Source organism: Alligator mississippiensis, chromosome 2, assembly GCF_030867095.1.
Source record: "Alligator mississippiensis isolate rAllMis1 chromosome 2, rAllMis1, whole genome shotgun sequence".
Taxonomy (NCBI): Eukaryota; Metazoa; Chordata; order Crocodylia; family Alligatoridae; genus Alligator; species Alligator mississippiensis.
Window position 1 is genome coordinate 160,421,870 of NC_081825.1, and position 23,630 is coordinate 160,445,499.

At 42.1% G+C, this 23,630-nt stretch overlaps 1 protein-coding gene across 3 annotated transcripts in view; it reads right to left on the reverse strand.

Annotated features, from left to right (window-relative positions):
- Nucleotides 1-23,630, reverse strand: part of TSPAN5 (tetraspanin 5) — a 111,723-nt gene that overhangs the window by 23,198 nt on the left and 64,895 nt on the right. For all 3 annotated transcript variants that reach the window (XM_059722339.1, XM_006278539.4, XM_006278538.4), the window contains exon 2: nucleotides 8,521-8,571. In XM_059722339.1, coding sequence (XP_059578322.1) covers nucleotides 8,521-8,571 — 51 coding nt within the window. The remainder of the gene's footprint in view (nucleotides 1-8,520; nucleotides 8,572-23,630) is intronic.

A 23,630-nucleotide genomic window follows, 5' to 3' on the forward strand; every position in this document is an offset into this window, starting at 1 on the left:
TGACCTTCTCTTCTTATCTGTATTAGAAAAAGCAGAGTCTACATCAGTTAACCATAGCTGCCGTGTAACCTGTCTGGAATCAGAACCAGCAGGAGCTGTATCCTGTCCTTACAGAATGCATCTTTAGGCACAGTTTTATTAGCCCATATTTGGCCATCATCACCAGTGTAGACAGAGTAACACTGAGCCATGCTTCCTGAAATAGACATAGCATATGGCACATGCTTGACAGCTTACTCTCATGTGAAAGAATCATAAGGTGGGTGCATAATATGTTGGATCATCACGCTCAGAAAAGTGTCATCATTAACAAAAAATCTACCTCTCTGCACTTGGTTTTCAGCAAACATGGCTCCACCAAACCCCAATATTCAATACCATTCAATATCTTCATTTATTGGAAGATGGACCTTATCAGAAACTGTCCAGAGGAGAACAAAACAAATTTCATAGACTTCATAGATTTCATAGACATTAGGGCTGGAAGGGACCTCGGAAGATCATCAAGTCCAGCCCCCTGCCCAAAGGGCAGGAAGTCAGCTGAGGTCATAGGATCCCAGCAAGTCTAAAATTATTAGAAGTCTAGAAAGCATGACACGAGAAAAGCTTGGATAAATTGAGACTATTTAGTTTAGAGGTTGGGGGCACTGATATAACTTAAAGGTTGTATTAAAAAGGGTAGCAATCCTTTGTTCTTTGCATTCCCAGTAGTCAGTACAAGGAATTGCAACAAGGAAGATTTAAGTTAGATAGCTAGATTGTTTTGCAGGTGCTAAACATTGGAAAGGGTTACCTAGGGAGGTTGTGATCTCTGTCTCAGAAGGTTTAAGTGAAGATTAGACAAATGTTTTCTGGGATGGTTTAGACAAGCATGATCCAGTAAAGGTTGCAGTAAGTGACCTCCTAAGGTCCCCTCCATGCCGTTTTTCCCATAACTCCACATTCTTCTTTATTTTTAGTTCATTTTCTTTTACTGCACGCAGAAGTTCCAGTTATCAATGCACTGGAGATATACGTCTCAAGATATACAGGGATTCTGGCAATAAAACAGCAGCTAATCAGTCCAAATGATTAACATGGATGTTGGTTGTTAAGTCTAAAGATGTGAAGAGGTATGTTTATAGTAGATTCCTCCTTACTGTTGATATATCTATTGCTTAGATTCTCTCTATTTTTGGAAATTTTAAAGCAAGCTCCCTTAAAGAAAGGAAGTGCTGCAACATTCACAAATATGTTCTGCTTTAGAACAGCAATAATTGAAGAGTTATTCCATTTCAAATCACTAAAAGTAACTAGAAGTACCACTTCAAAGGGAATAGGGGAGGTTTCTTTTCTACCTACACGTGTCTAATGGTTTACTAAAATGCTTATAACTAGAGTATTCAATCTATAGATTGAATGATTGTTTATGGGACAGCTTAGGAGAGGTAAAAGGCCAAACAACAGCCATATCATTAGCTGAATGCATAAGGGAGGGGTTTAATAGGAAGTTAGAGCAGAAGACTGAACTGGAAGTACCGCATTCTGATCCTGACTCTTCCAGTGGCATGGAGTCATTTCACATTCTGTGCTACCTCACAGAGGAAGCGAAATTTAGAAACATCTGAGAAGTGCTAAAAAATCCTTAGATTATATAAATATGAAGTCTCCTTCCTAGCTGCAGGAATAGCAGGAGTCCTCTGGGCTCTCTATTTCTGACTGGTCAGGTCCCAGCTACTGATATCTTTGCATCTGAAAAAAACAGGAGAAACAGCTTTTTCCCCCTTGTTTCCACAATGCTGTCATATTTGTGCCACATGTAGCACTGTTCTAATTATTTAAGCATTTGCATAACAGATTTGGCATTATGCATTTCAGTTCTGCAGACTTATATTGTAATAAATCTCCTCTCACAAGGGCTTTGGGCCACAGACGTGTTATAGTCATCCCAAAAGGAGAGTGAGTAGGGTATGTTCCCTGGCCAATGTCCAGCTCATCTGCGTGCAGTATTCCTCCACCCTCTCACTCCTCTGCAATATATTAGAGCTCCCAGGGAACTATTTAATCTTTAGGTGTGACCCTAACTCAGTTCCGGTCAGAACTTGCTGCTGCTGCTTGTGAAGAAACAAAAAAGTAATCAGAAACTGGAGTGAAGTCAACATAATGAAATTCTTCATTTATAACTGTGTATTTGATTTCAGATCACCAGGGTAAAATGATGCATGTATCATGAGATGAGAAAGATTGATCTCATATTCCTACCCCACCCCAAATACATTCTAAGCACTAATGTCACAAGCAGGCAGCAAACAAAAGAGAAACTCATCCCTTTCACAAACAGTAAGATTTTTTTTTTCTCCTGCAGGAAAGGGATTGGTAGTGCACCGCATACTGCCAGAAAGCACCAGGTAGCCAATCCCAACTATGAGCCTCTGCAGCATCCTTCTCAGGTCACTGTCTTCATTATAGTGCAGGGGCAGAGACTTTAATCTAGTGTCCCGCCCCACCTCCAGCAGGACTGAGAAAACCCCAAAAGGGACCTCCCTCCCCTGCCTTCTCCCCCTCCCATCCAGAGGCAGCAGCAGCAGTTCACTGCGCTGCAGCTGGAGCACACAGAAATTAAGTTGTTCCTTTTAGGAACAGCTTCATGAGCCCTCATACAATGAAGTTTAATTTGTCTCGTGATCGGAGGGCTCTGCAGTCATGCTCTTCTGTTTGGGCACAGCTTTAGAGCAGTTTTAAGGGGCTGATCGCAGGACAAATGTCATTTCTGTCTGCGCCCAAAGAGGAGAGGTAGCAATGAGGAAGATGGGACAGTGCCAAGGAGAAAAAAAGAACGAACACAGGAAACTGAGAACTACTTATCTTCCCATGGAGGTTTCCAAAGAAAAGATTTGAAGATGGAACAACCACTCTGCAACAGGATCTACTGGAAAACCTCAAAGATAGACTAGGCTGAGAGACGCCATTTCAGTGAAAAGAAGAACTGGGGCAGCAGGTGACAGATGAGCAGGAAAATATTCCAAATAAAGAATTCTCTGAAGCCCACTCTCCTTCCCAGAGTAGGGGCTGATCTCCCTGCCTGCTCCTCTGCATAACCAGGCAGGGATCACCAACTAAACCCACGTTTTTGCAAAGTAACAGAAAATGCAAGCATTTTCAACTGTAGTATTACTTTCATAATGGCAACATGCTTCTCCTTATTTTGAGCGTCACAAAACGTATGCAATTTCACACTGTTGTGCATCTGAAGAAGAGTGGGGGAAGTGAGCCATTGTCATTTAAATGCACAAAATTACTTTCATGACAGAATCTGGTCTTTATAATAAAGCAGAAGCCATGCAGGGGACTTTTTTTTTTTTTTTTTTTTTTTTTTTGCAAAACTTCAGTTTTCATTAATTTTCATTAAATTTTGTTATTCTTACTTTGTTCTGGAAATGCATAAAGCAGTGATTTTCAATCCAGGTGCCATAAAACCCTGGAGCTCCACTGAGATCCTGCCACAGGGTGTAACAATATTAGCACTGTTATGTGTGTGAACACCTACACAAGCTAAACCCAGAGATTTCAAATAGAAATCCAGAGCGTCAAAAACATTCTGACCTGTTGTGGTATTTTACAGTTCTTTGCAACAGAAGAATTGCTCTATTTTTCTCCAAGTCAAAAAAAAATGAATAAAAGCTCAGAACTGGCATTTTCTGAGGGGTGCCTCAAGTCTAAGAAGTGCCTTGGGTCTAATGAAGTTGAGAATCACCAACAGAAAACAGTTGCAGCAGCAGCATGTGGACAGGCTGAGAACAGAAAGGAAGACTTGTCTAATTTTCTTGGCATGGAGAAGCAGAATTCAAAAAAGTAAACAACCAGCTCAAGTATCAAAAAAGTAAAATTTGATGTTTAAAATTATTTTTATTCATTAGCCAATGTGTTATAAACCCAGTTAGAACTCATTCACATGACCACCCTATGGTGTAAAATCCACAAATGCAACACTGGGAACAAGCAAAGAGTATATGCCAGGCACTGCCCGATTTGCCTGCAGCACTAGGAAGATGCACACAATTCCAATTTCCAACCAAGCATTACAACACCTGTGGGCTGGAATACATGTGTATGCAACTATGCAGCAAGTATTGCTTCCCTCCCTCTTGATCTTTTTCATTCCCTGGGATGCAGAGAGACAGGCAAAAGGTGATTGATTTAGTCCGAGAGTCTCTCCCCACACCAGGTTCCCTGCTTCAGCATTTCTCACATTATTCTCTCAGGTTCATGATTTAGGGGGCAAAGTCTTCAGAATCGGTTTAGTCTGGTTGACTGGTTGCCAAGCCAGTTCCACTGACCGTCTGACAAGTTCTACAGCTCCCCTAAAGGCTGTAAGGGAGGTCACAAGCCTATTGTAGCAAGTTACTTCCCTTAAAATTAAGTTTTCCCCAAAGTCCCCTTTAGAAAACTATAGGGAAAAAAATCCCAGGCAAACAAGATTTCAGTATGCTTCTCACACTTAGGGTAAATGGGACGTTATTCAAAGGGAATTATTATAGTACACCCAGCTCTGGTTGGTTCTGATCTCCAGCTTTTTCTATATTGTTTGCCATATTGATTTTCTGTAGTCTATTAAGTGCCTTGGGATGTGGCAAGTATGAATATGGGAATGAAACTGATGTATGAGAAGATAAAATAACTAGGGAGAAACTCTAAGGACAGTGGAAGGGGACGGATAAGGATTAGGCTTGTGCAAAACGCAAGTATTCACTTCGGATTCAGCCAATTCTGGAGGCACAGTGATTTGATTCGGTGATTCAAATCACTGTCCCGATTCAATTCGGCCAAATCGGATGCAAAGATTTGGTGCCACTTCCAAGATTCAGCTATAAACTAAACAGGCAGCAGTCCTCACTACGCTGGACACAGCTGCCTCCAGCTGGTAAGTCTGCTGTGGTGAGCAGAGGGGAAGAGGAAGGGGTGTGAGAGGGGCAGATAAACACCCCCACAGCGGGGCAGGAATTGGGGCTGGGACCCAGGCTGGGGCAAGTGCTGCCCAGGAAGGGGGTGAGGCAGCTCTCGCTCTTTGTCTGGGAGCTGCTCATGCAGCAGCTTGTCCAGCGGTCCTCATCACTGTTCCTGCCAAGAGTCCAGGAGAGCATGGAGCAGGGGCACGTGCCCCAGGATCTGGGCGTGGCAGGCACAGCCAAGGCTGCACCGGGCAAAAGGAAGACGACGCTGGGAGTGGGGGCTGTAATGCCCCCGCCACTTGCCCAGCCGGTGTGGGGCTGTTGCAAGACTGAGCCACTGCACTCACCCAGTGGTGCGGGACCAGCGCGAGACTAAGCCATTGAGCTGCCTCCAGACAAGTGGCATGCAGTGACGGGAGCTGGCCAAGCCTCTCCACGCCTCACGGATGAGCAGAGGCTTCACCCTGGCTGGACAAGCAGCAGCAAGGCGGGGGCGCGGGCGGGGGGGGGGGGGGGGGGTCATGTGCCACCTGAAAACTCGCTGCAGCCTCCCCATAGCCCCCACCCCACCCCAATCTGAACGCATACGCTGCCCCCCACATGCCTTACCACCCAGCCAGGATGAAGCCGCTACTTGTCCGGAGGCAGTGCAGTGGCTCAGTCTCGGGCCAGTCCTGCAACAGCTGGGCGAGTGGGGGGGGGGCGGCGTGGCACAGCCCTTGCTCCCAGCGCCTTCTGCCTTTCACCCAGTCCTGCCCTCCCTGTGCAGATCCTGGGGCACACGCCACGGCCCCATGCCCTCCCGGAACAGTGGCTGGAGTAGTGGTGAGAGCCACTGGACAAGCCACCACATGAGACAGTCCCAGACCGGCGGCACGCAGTGGCGCAAGCCCCCCCCGCCCCTGCTCCCCCTGGGCAGTGCTTGCCCCAGCCTGGATCCCAGCCCCAATCCCTTCCTTGCTGTGGAGGAATTGATCTGCCTCCCCCTCACACCCTGTCCCTCCCTTCTCCACCCACCACAACAGACTTACCAGCTGGAGGCAGCTGTGTCAAGGACTGCTGCCTGTTTAGTCTATGGCCAAATCTCCAAAGCAGTGCCAAATCTTTTCCAATTCGATTGGGACCTTTTATTGGGTCTCCCGATTCGATCTGGATTCAGAGATTCGGCCACTGAATTGGGCCAAATCGAATCAACTACTGAAGCTTTGCATAGCCCTAATAAGGATGCCCATAAAAGTCACAACTTAGACTAACAGAATGATGTTATAAGATTCTTTTAAAAACACACACACACACACACACACACACACACACAAAATTAAACAAATGTTACACAAAGGCACTGCTACTGGATACCACTTGAGTGCAGCCTCAAAAACTCCTTAGGGTGGAATATTTTAAGCCTCGTCTGTACCACATCAGGCACTGTTGTCCTGAGTAAGAAAACAATTTTAAAAGACATGCCAAAATTTTGCCTATGGACATACTCATAGCAGCTACTGAAGTAAGTGGATGCCCTGTTTGAGGAAATAATCTGAACTTAAAAAAAAAAGGGATATTTTTATTTATTCGTTAATTTATTCAATTAATTATTCATTAAAGACAGGCTATCAGACTAGGAGCCTGACAGTCCTAACTAGCACTTTGCTGCTTTGGGATTTTTTTTCTTAATTAAACAAGTAATGTTTACTTGAGTCTCCAAATTTATGAAATACTATGAAATATAGCAGTATCATACCAAGGAGAGAAAGTGGTTTCAGTTTCTGGCTATTGATAATTTTAAATAGGATACACTCCTCTAAGAAAAGACTGATCCACAAGAGATCTATCATAAGAACTAAAGAACTGTTATTTTCCCAGAATGCCCTTTTGCTCACGGACTGATTTAGTTCAGTGGCATGTAGTCTAGGAACACTATCATAACCACAGAAAAAATGAATTTGCACTGTTTGCTGAAATACTAGATGAATTTCTCAAGGAGCCAATTTAAACTAAAGCATGTACTTATATGCATTAAACCTTTAAAGACATAAGCACACACTTCACTTTCTATACACACACAGAGTAGCTCTACTGAACTCACTGAGAATATTCAGACTGTATAAAATTAAGCACTTGATTACAGCAGGATCAGGCTACAATGCAATGGGGGCTTTAATGGTGCATTTCTCTGCCTATTCAAATCATTTAAGATGAAGTCTTATCTTACAGCTTTTCATAACCTTTATTCAGAAGGAACACAGACCAGTTGTAAAGTTCCAAACTATTTGACTGCCCAGACAGGAAAAGACTCTGAACTTTAAAAACAAAACCTTACCCAGGAAGCAGGTTTCCAATACATTATTTGTCTGTGGTCAATACAACCTATAATGGCAGTAGTGAACCCAGTATAAATGCATAGCACTTACACTGTGCTTTTCATTTTTAGTACTGTTCTATATATTATTTCAGTCTCAGAAACCCTATCATCAGAGGTATTTATTATTAAAAATACTAAGAGTAAAAATACTAACAGCAAAAATGAAAGAACGGCTTTCATGTTATTTGCTGTTATGTTGACAAACTGAGCTCCTTACCCAGACTCCTGATGCATACTTTAATTTTATACTTTAGAGCAGTGGTGCTCAACCTAGAGCCTGCAGAATCCAGGCTGCCACCATTCCCCTGCCCCCAAATTTCCAGACCCTTTGGGAGTTCCATGGGCTGGACAACATGGCCCTGAAGACTGGATGGTTACAGCACACAAAGCGAGTCTGTGGCCAAATCACACTGGTGTATGTGGCTGGGCCAACATAATGGATCGCATCCATGAATCAACCCCACGCATGAGATTTGACCCACAGACCAGCCCCATGCCATTCATCTAGCTTATGGGACTTGGACAGGTTGAGCACCACTACTTTAGAGTCAAAAGTACTGGTCTACACACCTCCCATGCCTAAGCAAATGTTCAAAATGTGGCTCAGTCCTACAAACTATTCCCCTCAGAGTAATGACGCTGTTTCAAGAAAGTAAGTGATCAGAATAAGAATAAAAGACATTCAATAGTGTACAGTTCTATTTACATAGTAGAAAAAAAAAATATTCTCTTTTTGTCAGTCTCGGGCTTCTTTTTTGAATTGGGACATGCTAGTTTAAACCACAGCTACACACACTGTTGTAAATTCACGCAGTAAAACTCAGAACATTAGATTTCATAAAACTAGGAACACTTGCTTCCATTTGGTGGTCTGTTCTCTAATGGGTGGCTGCGGCTTCCTTTTGAATCCTAGGGAATATGCCTTCATAAAAACAGTGCCAACACTGCCTCTACAATAAAGAGCTTTAGTACCTATGCTGCAATTTCAGCATGCCTGTGCTGAAATGGCCGCTCTGCATGCAGTTATCAGTCTACCTCTTTTGCCAAAGCACACCCAGGAAAGATGCCAAGCATCTCCAAGGTAAGACAAACTAAGATCGCATTCAAAAGCAAGGCTCATTTTCTCTGGACTACAGACTGCATTAGAATGGGTGGACCATGCAATACATAGCAATTTAAATCACTTGCAAAATAAAAAATAATTTAAAAAAAGTGCGCTGTAGTTCAACTTACCTTTTCATTCCACGCCCATAATCCAATTCCAAGAAATGCTATGCCCAGAAACTGGAAAAAAAAGACAACAGAGGAAACTGGCATAAGAAATATAAATTTACTGTTACAAATATTTTGTGTATATATATATTTCCCCATCATCTTCCCCAGAAGGACCAGCCCTAATATTATTTCAGATCAGGAATATAAAATGGGAAGAGGCATCCAGTCCTCTGAGTAAGCAGGCAAATATTTATCCAGAGTCCTAGAAATATGTTATAGTTGCTGAGATTACCAATTAGAGTTCCCGTGAATAACTTGGAGGGTAGAGGTGTTCACTGTATGGAGCTAGGGACAGACATTACACATAAAACAGTTTAAGTGATCAGAAACTGATTTAAACCTGCAACAGAACAGATGTTCAATACACATAAACCAGTTTGAAAATGGCTGAAACCAGTTTGAGATAAATCTGGTTGAATGCAGTATCAGACTTAACTGATTTGGGTCAAACTATTTTATGCAATGTCTGTCCCAGACCTCTTGCTGGTTCAAGTTAAATCAGACTCCCCCAGCATGCTCCCAGCATGCTCTCTGGGCTAGGTGGGGCGCTCTGCTCCACAGCAGGGCTAGCCCCTTCCCTCTGCTCCCTGGCTGCAGCTCTGGCAGAGACCTGCAGGCACAGCAGCATCTGCCTGGCTTCCTCCTGCTCTCCCCTTTCCCTCACCACTCTCTGCTAAGCAGGGATTCCCCCGTCCTCTCTGACTTACACAGACACCTCAGCATTAGCTAGCAGACCACATGCTGGCTACATGATGTGACAGACAGCAGCGTCAGCTTAGGACTTTTTGGAGCTAATCAACAGCTCAGCTGGTAAAGTCCCTCCATTACTTCTTTGTTTAAGAGCTTGAACTAATGAGAGAGGCTATTTGTTTTCTGGTGGGGTGATAAACGCTGATAACAGAGCTGATAAATGCTCTGTTATCAAGGGGGGGGGTTCCCTAATCCTGCTGGGCCCTGGCCACGCCCCCCTCAGCTTAGCCCTGTGAAAGGGAAAGGAGGGCTACTCTAGCACCCCCTGGCTTCTAGCCTGAGCCACTGCAGGTATGTGCCTGCGTGTCTGGGATGTCTGTCCGGTTATAAACTGATTTAGCCTAGCCAGGTTAGACTAACCTGCAAAGATTGAATCAATTCAGACTCAGGCTTTTTGAATGTCTGTCTTTAGCCTGGGAGACCAGTCTGCTATGAAGAACAGGATTAGAATCAAATTCATGTATGTCAAAGTGGCTTTGATAGCATTAACTTTTAGGTCAATATTGAACTGGGCTTGATATGAATCAATGACTTACGAGAAGGGTGTTTATCTGCCAATTCCCTGATCCACCTAATTCTTACTGCCTTACCCTTTGCTACTAAAATGTTACCGAGTCCTAGGATATAGGCAAACAGGATTATTTGCTACATGCTCTGATACAAAGAATTTTAAGTGCAGCCCCCAAACACTTTTTATACATATAGCTGCAAAATGACTTAAAGGAAACACCAAGTAGCTGGGTTTGCATGCGACATTCAGTGCATAAGAGATTTCAGTGAATAACTGGAAAAGTAGGAATTGATTTTATGAAATAACATAAGGATACTGTTACCCAAGAAAATACTAGAGTTGAGCCACTCTAATGGACCTACTAGATTACAGGACAAACACTGACATGCCTCATGTCCCCACATCATTTTAAAAAGGTTGCAATGGGGAAAAAAGTGCTTGCCTAATTACTGAATGCACTAACCACTGGTATCCACCACTCATTGCAAAACACTGAGATCACCTCTTAAATTCCCATTTATTACAGAAAAGGTTTCCATATCATTAGAACACAGCCAAGCTAGTCAGACAGAGAAAGCAAAAAAGCATGTGCACATGAGTACACGTGTCTGTCCATCCCATGGCTTTTAAAACTAAGATTAGGCTGCAGACAGCATGCACAAGGTTTGCGGACATGGAGTGGAATGCAGATGGAATTGCAAATTCTGGTTTTCTTTGTAAACTGATACTCTTTATAAATTTTTTGGTTCACGGTACATTTCCTCTTCAGATCTGTTTAAACAGTTTAGTATACCAATGGCTTTTCTTTCCAAAACTATGCCCAATAAATAAATAAAAGTCTGAAGGGAACACAAAGGAAAGCAAAGGAAAGGAAAAGAAAACCTATACATTTCCCCCATGCTCAATTCAACAGCTTCAAAGTGAGGATTGCTTTGCTTCTTACTTTTCTACACTTTTAAAGTAGAAATTTTAGTTCTATGCCACAGGATTTCTTTAATGTGCAACTTTAATATTAAAATGGAATACTCAGTCCTTTGCCCTGTATTTAGGAGGTCACATTGCCCAATGGCTTTGAAGTTATATTATTAGGAAATGTCCTCCAAACTATTTTAAATATATATATTGAGCTCATGGCCCAATACTCTGGCCTCTACAAGCACTTGATTCCTATTGAAGTCAATGGGAATTGTATGTGAAACTGAAGGAGCAGATCCTACTGTACATAATGACTGTAACAAGACCCAAAGACTAACACTGTTTTATCCATGTTTATCTACACAAACAGGAAATGTTGGACTATACCCTATATTTACATAAGTCACATACACCAGCACACGTGCATGTGCGCACACTCACACAGCTTACATTCCATGGTGATCTACAGCAAATAAAACTATATGTCCACATAACTGTGGGACAGAAAGATCAAGTCTTAAATCCAGGTAGTTAATTAGGGGAACATTAGCTAAACCAAATTTAAGACATCTTAGATAGATTTACATAGTTAGATACATTGTGACAGTTTTCTGCACTGAAAGGACACAGTATGTCAAATTTTTCAAACATGACTGGCCCAATGACTGGAAAGCATTATCCACAAGTATTCTTTAATAGAGTCAATTCATCATAAAAAGAGGTACATCACCCTGTCAGACAAAAGGAAAAGCCTTAGTCTGTGCAAAACAGATGATGATTAGACCATAGGAAACTGTCTACATTTAATTTCGCCTCCTAACAAATGCTCCAAATCTGAGGTAGGGCATAGAAGTACAGACTCCTGTACTGAGAGCTAAGTTAGGAACCACTAGAAATGATCGCATGTCTTACAGCGCCTGTGACCAACCTAGCAGAGCTGTCATCCACATGGATGCTGAAATCCCTCAAAACCAAAACAGCCTCAGCCTCTCCAAGGACAAAAGCCTGGACACGAAGCAGCCATGGTAATCTGGGCATTTACAGACGTGCTCTAGGAGGCAGTGGGGAGGGGAGGAAGAGGAGAAGGCACCTTACTCAGTGCAGTCCCGAGATCCATGCTAATTAAAAGCACCCACAGCAACGTGTATTAAGGTCCTCACGATGAAAAATGGCAGCAGGGCACTTTGAATGAAAGGTTGTTGAATGAGCTTTAGTTTACTTTAAAGTGCCCTGCTGCCATTTTTCAGTGTGGGGATGCTGATACACATGATGTTGGAGTCTCCTGGAGTGCAATAATTACCACATTCCAGCAGACTTGATCAATCAAGTTCACTCCAATGCACTGGAATTACAGTGCATCAGAGTAGCCTCTCTGCATGTGTATAGGAGCCCTCTGTCTTCCAAACATCCATAATCAGCCCTTTCCTAGCACCTGCGTACCAGACATGCACCTCTGAGACCAACAGAGCACTTCTGACAAATACAAACAACATGGCCACTTTCAACTCCAAAACTAATCCTTCCTCCAACAGATTTTTCAACCTCTTTCCAGATGGGGAATAGGCCTTCTCTGCACCACTGGCTAGAACTTCAGCTAGTGAGCTACAGAAAACCCCAAGTCTCTTCTCTTGCCCAAGCACTAACACTCCTCACTCCTGCACAGAAGTCTCTCACTTAATCATGCAGGGTAAAAATGTGTTTTAATAAATTAAATAAGTTTAACTCATATGTAATTTTAAGTTTACTATCCTTCATTGTATTCCCAGAGGACACCTGACTCTGATGACTATCATTGTCAAGTTTTCTATTTCATCTTGCAGAGTCTGAATTTCTTTTTTTTTCATTTATCTTTTCCAATTGGGAGAAATTCCACTTCAGCTCTGTTTCAGTGTCACAAGTCTATTACAGCTTCTGAGAAATATAAAAGGAGGAGCAGCATTAAGAATACTGAGACCCTAAGCTTCAGACATCCAGCTTTTTCTTGTAGAACATTTCTAATTGGATGCGTTTGCAATTCAAACCAAGAGTTCTCGTGCATTCAGTTCTGTGGCTAGAAAAGTCAATGTCCATAAGAGAAAGAGATCTTAAATCAGAAATCCACAATAACACAAATAAATAGATAAATAGAAGATACTGCATAAAAAGAGATAGCAAGAAAGCATTTTATCTGATTTTCTTTTAAGTGTTAAAAATGAAAAATGCCACAACAACACAGAATGAATGCAGGAGAACAAGAAATATAAACAGGAGCAGAAAGAGAAGTCAGCAAGGGAGTATCAGGAGCACACGAGGAATGCGAGCGGTCAGGGCTTCATGCTAGGGATTTTTAAGCCAAGGAGCCCCGAGCAGGCAAGGTCAGGAAGTCAGAATCTGAAATACAGTCAGAGCTAGAAACTGGAACCTAGAGGAGCCACAAGCCTGGAACTAGGAGCTACATGCCTGGAGACAGGATCTGAACTGGAGCATGGCTACATAAAGAGGAGCTAGCCAGGGAGATATCTGTGCTGTTGAGTGGCCTCTTGTACACTGAAAAGGGCTGCTGCTCATATGCAGGCAGCTGGGTAACTGGAGCCAGCTGAAGGTAAGTAGGCCACTGGCAGCAAGGCCCATTTAGACAGACAGGGCCAGCTGGGGACTCGTTGGCCTGCCTGCTGCCCTGACTCCTACCAGAACAAAAACAGCCTGGAATTGAGTGAAATCCAAAAAGTAAACATTAGCAGCACCAATTACATTAGATTGTTTAAATCATTTGACTGTTAAATTCAGCAATAAGAAACTTGGCAAGGATTTTTTTTTAAATAAATGTTTATTTTGAAAGTGACATTTCACATTTTGAAGGATGTCACAAACTCTCCAGGCCTGGGCTAAGCACAGCCAATCATATACTGAGCTAAAGGAAATTAAGCTGTCCTCCTTGAATTGAAGGGCCGAGACTGCAATTTCAAAATATGATATAATTATCTTGTATTCTTCAAAGGAAATATCTGCATCTTCTGGGATGTGTCATTTGCTAGATAAAGTCCAGGTGGAAAGAACTGTGAAATTAATTGTATAAGCACTCAAGAAACATCCATTTGGATACAATTGTTGACAGAGCCTGAATCTAAATCCTTGTCCTAAATATTGCCTCTGAGAAGAAGAACCAAGATACTGGTTACAAGCAAATATAAACTTGGATCTTCAAATTCCACACCCAAATCTGAATTTTCCTGGGTTTGGGATGTTTGGATTTATCATGCTACAGAGACTGGCTGAAGATGGGAATTATGATTTGAACCTGAACCTGGGATTTCGGTTTGGGCCAGTCCCTAACAAACCATGATCATTTGTAATATTCTAAATTAGGCTAGAATATAAGCTATCAATTGCTAAAAATGTACTCCCATTTGTGATGTGCCTATTATAGAGAGCCAAAAAGCACATTTTAGGAATAGCTAACATTGCTGTTTTTCCAAGTTTTCACAGTTTGCTTAAAGCAAGTTGTACTAAGCCCTTGTGGTTAAACTGGCTGCAGTTGAAACCTGAAGGGTTACAGCTGCACAGTACATGAGCAAACGAAGCCCAAACATACAACATTTTGTTTTCTTTGCAGTAACAGGTCCTCCCTTCACAGCTTTTCTTACACAAGAAATAATGCAAATAAATGACAAAAAACATATAACAATCTGTATTACCACCTTTGGAAACAGCACATCTCCTTGAGAATTTTTGGAAAATGCTTGGTTTTCTGTGAACAAATCAATGTTCACTTCTACAGGGTAACTGTGAAAAGTTAGCCTGAATAAAAATTTTATGAGCAGTGTCATATCTATGACAATTTATACCAGCGGAGGCTTTGGCCCAGGTTCACCGAGTGTCAGTTTAAGCAAGATGAAATCCTGGCCTTTTGACTAGTATTGAAGCTTGTAATGATAAATTATGTTCTTGTTAGCTGCAAAAAGCAACTGAAATGGAATATGCATCTGGAGCAAGGCAATGCCTATCCCAACTATAGGCTAAGGAATGAGATACCCCAGAGTATAGCAAGTGCTGTAAATTTGATAGCTGCAGGACTGGGGTAAAATTGCCTCGTCCCATAGCTACAAAGCTTGGTAGAACGAGCAGCCTATTCTAGAAGACCCTTACAGAGAACAGGAAGGTTTACATGTTTCTCCATCTCCTACACCCTCAAAAAATATACCAACCTCTTTTCACTTCCCTTTTAGAGCAAGTGAATACTGGTCAAGGTCCCTACTTTTAATAAAGGATAGACATGGTGTGATGATAAACTATGTGGGAATGCTAAAATAAAATGAGCTCCTGTCCTAGAACTGTGGTTCCCCACGCTTTCAGGCTTGAAGCATACCTTAGGCTTGAGGAACCCCTCAGAAAACACTAGCTCTTAGTTTTCAGTTGTTTTTTAAAACTTTGGCAAAATAATAAAGCAGTTTTTCTGTTGCAAAGAACTCAGAAAGATCACAACAGTTCAGAATGCTTTTAATGCTGTGGATTCCTACCTGGAGTCTCTGTGTTTATCTTGTGAACTGTGTTGCCACACCTAACAGCACTAACACCTCACATTATGTAGCAACCCAGGTCATCCTTGAAAGGAACTTAAGGTACCCCACCCCGTACATGCCACATATATAGATATACTTAAGGGGGGCGGGGGGGTGTAATCACATATATAGATATATTTAAGGGTGTGTGGGGGGGTGGGGGTCTCTTATTTTAATTATGGAAGAACATGTATTTTGGGGTATTTTTAAAAATGGATTTGGGATGCTGCTGCAGCAGTCCAGCTGGCACAAGGAGTAGTGTCCCCAGGTACCAAGTTGCTGGGCCCCAGAAGCTCCAGAGTGTGAGTGGCCCTGAACTGCTTGCCAGGGCAGCTTTTTGTACGGAGGGGGCCAGGACAGGGCAGTTTTTTATACTGCTGGGGACAGCACAGGTGCTGGCCATGGACTCTAGCTCCCCCTGAGTGCAGATCCGTGAGGAGCCAGGCAGGGTTATTGTGCCCCAAGTGGCACACTTTGCTCCACAACAAAGTGCATGTCTAAGCACATGCGCCGAGGCAAAAAGCCCCGGCTCAAATTTGCACCGCTTCTATTTGAGCTGCTGCAAGCTCACGTGCTTGCATGTGTAGACGCTCCCATAGTGTCAAAAAACATTCTAACCTGTTGTGATCTTTCTGAGCTGTCTCCAAGTAAACTGCTTTATTTTTTTCTATAGTCAAGAAACTTCTTAAGACCTGGCATTTTCTGAGGGATGCCTTGGGCCTGACAAAAGCGAGAACTACCAGTCTACTGCAGGGGTATCAAACTCACCTTCTGCCCCAGGCCACATCCGGACTGTGGGATTCCTTGCTGGCCAGATCCAGCCCAAGACACAGGGCGACTCAAGGTGGCAGCAGCAGCTCCAGCTCCTGCTGTGTGCTGCATGCCTCACACTGGAACTAAAGCTGCTACTGCTGACACATTTCATGCTGGGATGGCAGCTCCAGCTCTAGCATAGAGCATGCGGCAGCAACAGCTCCAGCTCCAGCTCTGGTTCTAGCTCCAGAATGGAATATGGGGCATGCAGCAATGGGGCCAGCAGCAGTGCTGATGGATGAAGCAGCCAAAGGATGACTGAGGCTGTATCAGCCCTTACTTGCTCTCCTGCCACTATTCAGCCTGTCCACCATGCCCAGAATCTATAGCAGGCCGTTCTCCCAGCTGGAGATAGCCCTGGTCTACATATATTCTAGACACGAGAGAAAATAAGCCAAGGTCTCCACTGCTTTGCATCTTGTAAGGTGGTCTCCACATCACTAAATGGCTACACAAGGTGAAAGAAGATAATTTTTCTTCTCAGCCATCTGTTTTCTGTCATTAATATCTATATAAAACAAAACTAGGCAATGCTTTGTTAACCTAGATTCAATTTTTTCTATTAGAACATCATTTCTAGCTGAGAATAACTGGACTACACGTGGTAGTATTTTATAACATTTCTCTGTCCCTAACAATGTATATGCAGTGCACGAAAGTAAATGCAATAAGAAATATTGCTACACATTTTAATCCCTGGTACGTTTAGATTTCTCTTTGTTGAAATATATTCATAAGCACTTCACTGTTTTCAAAGGTGGATAGAAAAATAAAGATTTCAAGCTACATACATCCTCCACCTAATCTTCATGGGTAAAATAAGAAACAAAGCATTCAAGGAATCAGCAGTTCTTTGTTGGTGGGTGGGTGAGAACAGTACACTGCAAATTTGCACAAATTTTAAAGAACACTGGGGTACACATCAGTGCCAAATAAATAATTGTAAGTATAAGCATAATCACAGGCTTATCACACATTTCATACTCCTCCCCTCCCCACCCCCCGGCAGCCAATTTCAGCTAACTATTTTCAGATTCTGGCACAGCTTTCCAACCAAAATTATGCCAACTGCATGCCAAGTCGTAAAGAGCCTGGTTAATGTGCCATTTGCATAAACCACCAAATGTCAATATGTTCTCTATGCATACATTTTTATATAAATAAACAGGACTGATACCATGTCTGTGCAGTTACTATTTACATTTCACTAGAACAAGAAGAGGGTGCTATATAATAGAAGGGAGCTAGAATTGTGAACTTTTGGCCCAAATGAAAGCTTCCATGAAATTATTCAACGTTCCTTCCTGGCCATCAGCCCACCTCTGTTATAGCAAACAATGTGCAAATCCTCCAGCTGCCATAGCAGAGTTCTTTCTACAGACTTTGACAGCAAACTATCAGGCAAGGCTAAGATACTCAGTAGTCATGCATTCTGGACTGCAATCGCACACATGGCAATTCTCCATTCCTGTGTCTTCCTATAACATTCCATAAGCCCTTTTTACAACAGGATTTCCCCAGGGAACCTGAGCCACAGAAAAAAACTGGCACAGAAGGAGTAAGAGTAACATACAGGATTGCACCCATAAACCTTTTCTGGATCAGAATCACATGAAGGAGAATCTTTCACTTTCTGAAGTATTATTAGTAAAATTTGGGCCTTCTGAACCCTGACAGTGTCCCTTTTAAGTTGTTCCAAGTCACGGAACTAAAATCTTAAAGAGATCATGCTTTCCAAAGCTGCTCCTGCTCTCAACTCTAAAAGGGTACCCTTTAAAAAGGTGTGACACTGGTTAAACTGTTTCTATAACTTTTTCTAAAAGTACTCCATGTTAATACAGACTTGCTGTTCACTCCAGAATGATCAAGATGGATATGAAGCATATGCATTCATTTCAAGAGTTTTTAAATCACATGTCCAGACACAGAACACTTAAACAAAATTAGAATCTAAATAAAAAAAATAAAAAATGAATCATTTCATCACATATCATCTTTTTTCATATCACTAAAATGTACTTTTTTTTAAATCACATCAAAATATTAATGTCCTTTCAACAAAATAAATGGCACAGCTCAAAAGGTAACCCAGAGGGCACCTCCCCTGTCTCTCCAATCAGTCTAGCAGCTTTCATTTAAGCTAAGTCTCCACAGAAAAGGAAAATGACAAGAAACTGTCTCCACTCCTTCCCATAACTTTACCATTTTCAGCTTAAGCTGGGCCAGGATTTCATTTAAAGCTGGTTAACCACAGAGGGTCACCATGAGAAAGCAAACTGCAGAGAGCCTACATTATGTTCATACAAATTTATAGATGTTCTGCAATGCTTATAAAGAATATGCTGGCCTACAGCCCATTAATTGTTTGCCCCTGAGCAGCTGCCAGCAGGGAAGCTCCACATAGTCTGATCAGTGAATGAAGATACCATGGGTGATAAATTGCTACCTGGTTTGATTCAGGTCTACTGCTGAATGCTTCTGATGTAAACAGCTAGGTTTCCAGATGTTAAACCTACTTTCATGGTATATACAAATGTGTCTCTTGAAAGATTAAAATAATTTTTTACAATAATTAGCACCACCGTACTGTTGTTGCCCCCAACTCCAGCAAGCAGCAGATAAAACAACCCTCCTCAGTTTTCACACATTTTAGCCCAGCTAAATCAAAAAAAACAGCTGACTTTGTACCATCACCCAAAGTAGAAAAACATATCTGAGAATGCTGTGGGAAAGCTATTGGACTGATCTCTCAGGACCATACGTATGTTTAATACATCCATATGGAAAATTAGTTAAACAAGGATGAAAGCAGATTTAACATAAGATACTGTAGCTGCTAGTATATTCTTTTTTTAAAATTTTTATGATGGAGTATAGATAACTGAGCAGTATACTGTCTGTTGTCTCTTCCCTTCTTATTGTCTCTTGAAGCTACCTTTCTAATGCAGAAAGCAGCATATCTGGTCTCAGTTACAGCTGCTATAGGTATTTAATCCGCACCACCAGCAAGCATCACCAGCCATACAGAAGTGAGTCCCTAAAGGTTCAAAGTTTTTTTTCTTCTTGGCCACAGAAGTAGATGGACTACAAACTAGAACAAGGGTGCATTTCTGAGCAAGCCCAATTTTTTCTCCCTTGAGTCATTTGAATAACACCAGAGTTTAAACTAAATAAAATGGATCTCTTTCCAAGTTCACAGTATCAAAATCACTTTCCAAGTTCAAGGCTAAGTATTTAAAGGTGTATTTTATTTGAAGCCAGAGTATTACATACTTTTCTTGAAGCACACAGTGTTCACACCCCTTTGTAAAACAAAACCATCAAAGTGCATTTTGGTGGAGTGCAGCAAAAAAAACCAACAAAAAAACAAAAAACACTCTAAAACTAATATTTTTCTTACTGTACAACAAAGAAACTCACACACCTTTCAAAATACCTTAACATTAAAAAAGCCTGAAAGCTAACAGTTAAGGTATCCAGCCAGCTCCCTGCCTGAAGTAACTCTACTGAAACGACACTACTCACCCAACATTAAACTTCCCTCCAGTCTAAGCCATCTCTGGCCTTTTGTCTCTCTTCATGACCTTCCAAGCTCCCTCAACTCCTTTCACCCCAGCCACCCAACCTCATCAGCAGCAAGGTCTGAAGTCAGTTTATATTTTTAGAAGCATACAAGCATTACTGTAAGTGTTGCTTGATGTAGGCATAATAAAAGTTCTGAGTAGCCCAAGCTACAACCCATTTACAGGAAATTGGGAAAGTAAAGGAGGGAATGCAGCAACCTGCACCGCCATGTATATGATTTATCTCTGTAACAATTAAGGCGAGGAGCTATTTGGACCAGGTCTCTCTTTGTTCCGGCCCCCAAAAAGAAACATGAAAGGGATGGCTTCCCTCAGTCTGAGGGAAAACAAATGTCTGCAAGGTCACTTTCTCAGACCCTCCTTGCTGCTTGGGACTGGGAACTTCCTGGCCTGGAAGAAAAAGACTTCCTGTGGCTTCTCTTTCCATCACTGTTTTTATTCAAGGAGTCTCTAGTTAATTCCCTTCACTTCCTTCCTTCCTTAATGAGAATTGTTCGTGTACAGCCCTGTCCAGCTTTCTATGGGATGACTGTTCCTTCATATAAAGCTGTAAAATGAAGGAGTCAGATCCTATGTGAAAACTGCACTACATATTACAAAGGCCAATATTTCTAGTCTGTAACGGAGATGAACTAAACTCTAATATTTAATTAAGGCATTTGGAATGGCCAATAGTTAGCAGGCAAGCTAACTGGTGTGGTCCTATTTCCTAGCAGTGACATGTGCAATTACACTATTGTACTTGCCATACAATAGATTTTAAGTGATTTAGAACTGAAAGAATGTAGCATTATGAAACCACTACCTGAAATAGCTGTACTGTATCAACACTGCAGTGGGCTCACAACACTTAGCAACTTCACTTCAGGAAGCTTGCTTCAACACAACTGAAATCTTCTTACTATTAGCTGGGAGGGTTTCCCAAATCCCAAGCACCCCTACTGCCATATACTGGGTCATTTCAACATACACTGCTTTAACAAGGACCAGAGAATGAGTATGTGGGAGGAAGAAAGCAGAGCCTGAGTCACTCCCAAAGACACCTACCTAAGTGAACAATTCTAGTTATATAAATAACCCTGGACCGAGTCAGCTTTATCTTTTTCTCCTGTCATTTGAAAGAACAAATGGCTCAAAAGATCTGTAAGTTGAATGAGCCAAAGATACAGCAAAACTATACTGGTGCAACTACTATGTTTCCATGAACAGCTGACACAGACTACTGCCTAGTTATTACAAAGCTCTCTCTCTCTCAGTAGGTATTCAAAGTACTTTCCACAAACTCAGACTTGCTGACGTTTTACAGAAGGGAAAAAATGTGGCATAAAGAGGTGAAGTGATTAGCCCAGGGCCAAGAGTAGAATCCAGGTAGCCACAGTCACACTGCTGCACCACACTAACTCAGCTATACTCCTCTCTTAGACCCAGCCACAAACAAAAACCTAAAGATTAGTCTAAAAGTTCGGCAGCAGAAGACATACCTGTGCTTTCAAACATATGAAATAGTATCCAATCAATCAGAGGTCAACTATATGGGCTCTCACATGGCCTCGTGATGCTTTGTTTGACATCTTCATACTCTTCTTATGTGCCAGGCACAAGCTGATGCCACCTCAACTCAGAGAAAACCAAACCAAGGATAGAAGCTCAAGGTCATATTCAAGAAACATCAGCTGCATGGAAAAGTTAATTTAAACAGTAATTTGGCAGGTGTGTACTGCCCCCCCATCCCCTGCCCCTACCCCCATGTAATCATGACAGACAATCCAAATATGCCACAATCCTGTGCCTCTTTATCCCATGTTTAATACCAGTAGTGATGATCCCAATATTGGCCCCAGTTTTCCATTGCTTTGAACCTTGAAGAGTCCTGCACAAATCTACAGCAGAACAAGAGAAAAAATAATGGCAGTGATTTAATTACTACTTTACTCCCTGGTTTAAGCAATTACACAAAGAGTAAGACAGAGGAGAATGAAAGCACTTTGTTTTCAAAGGTGCAAATTAGAAAACCTAGCTAAAATGGGTACCTAAAAAGGCCACACAATTAAAAAGGGAATGCTGGAAATTAAATAGAAAAGTTTCTGGGCATTAACACTTCTCTATGGAATAAGGATATTTTTCTACCCTCTTTAAAATATTTACCACTCTTCTCACCTGTCACGTGAATCACGAAATCCACAACTACTTTATAAGAAGCACCACTTATAACGAGGGATCTACCTAACTCAAGGAGGTAGATTGCCAGTTTCACAGACATATCCCAGGGCGGGCCACCATTTTCACAGGCTGAACACAGAGTCATTGACTGGGTGAGGGGCCCTGGTGGCCCCACCCTTCGCTGCTGATTGGTTGTGAGGGCTGTTTGTCATACAGCTCCACCCCTTGCTACTGATTGGTGGAGAGGGCCAGGGCTGCCCAACAGGTAGCCCTCTCAGCCAATCAGCGGTGAAGGGTGGAGGCAGCTGCCATCTTGCTGGCAGCTCCCCTTCCCACTATCCTTACCCCGCCTCCCCACCCCCATAGGCTGAGCCAGCATTTTATTTTCAGTAAGGTGGGGTTTTTTTGGTTTTTGGTGGCTTTTTTGCAGTGAGTTTACTAATACTGCAGAGCCTGACTGAATTTTAGGTTTCTGCAAAAATCACGCAATTGTGAATTCAGTAGGTTCCTACTTTTTATAAGTCACTGAACATTATTCTGCACACTGACATAAAAAAAAAATATTTACTTTCCAAAAAAATTTATATTACCTAAAATACCTTTCTAGGGTTCCACATAATTCATAAGCTACAGAACCAAACCATAAGTTTGTCATTCCTGCAATTATTTTACCTGGGAAGAAGTCAAATCAAAAGTATGGATTTCCATCCCTCCCTCCCACCATGGATATAAGGGGATTCTGGAGTAGAAGAGGAACCATTTGACTATGCAGCCCTCTACATGCAAGTATTACTTCTAAACAAAAATGACCCATACTGACCCCGAATAAAATCAGCTATTCAATGCAAGTTTCCTCTCTTTATAAAAGGTGCCCTTCCAAACCAAAGTTGCTCAGTTGGATAAAGCATTCCTAGAAGCTTGCACCGCTGACACTTGTACTGGATCTGTTCAATGGATGGAAGACCAGTTTCAGTACTGTCATTCCACTTTAAATGTATGAACATTAAGCCCTTTTTCCCCAAAGCAAAGAGGCACTGAAGGAACAGAACTATATAATACTGATGGCTTCCAATCCACTCCAATGTAGCCAAGGATCTCCAAATACCCAATTTTTTATTATAAAACTGTGTAGTTTGATAGTAAGCGTGCAAACTTAAGGCTACTTCAAATGAAAATTCACACTAAATTTAGATGCTGGTCATAAATTGTTGTTGTTTTAGTCCTATTTCTAAACACATCATTTCTGCAAGCCATAATTCCTGAGGGTTACTCTATCTGCATTACCTACACCTAATGCTACACTTTTTCTAGCCTGTGTGTGTGCTGGTAGCTAATCACTGTTGTTCAGGCATATTGGTAAGAGAAGTATTAAAAAAATCCCTTCAAGGAACAAGGAGATGGAGCTGTATAATAGACAGATGGCTTACTGAAAAAAGAAAAGCTGCAAAAGGGACTGATGCTGCCTTGCTAAGAACCTTCTGCTTTGTGGCTGTGCTCTTTCAGTCAGTCAGCCAGTCTTGCCCACCACTTGCTTCACAAAGGAGATGGCGTTCTCACGTTACGCAGACTGCTCGCAGGAAAGGGTCCACATGCCAGCCAGCCAGCCAGGCAACAATTTTATGCTCTCCATTACAAGCAACAGCTTTGCTCTTTCTGCGAAGTTCCTACTTCGTTTACATACAGAGGCAGGGACATCAACACTGAGAGCATCCCTTTAGAAAGTCTCTGTAAGCTGTGGAGTTCAGGCATTATTCTTACGGCTGTTCAAAAATATTTCTGTCACAGTCTAGATTCCAA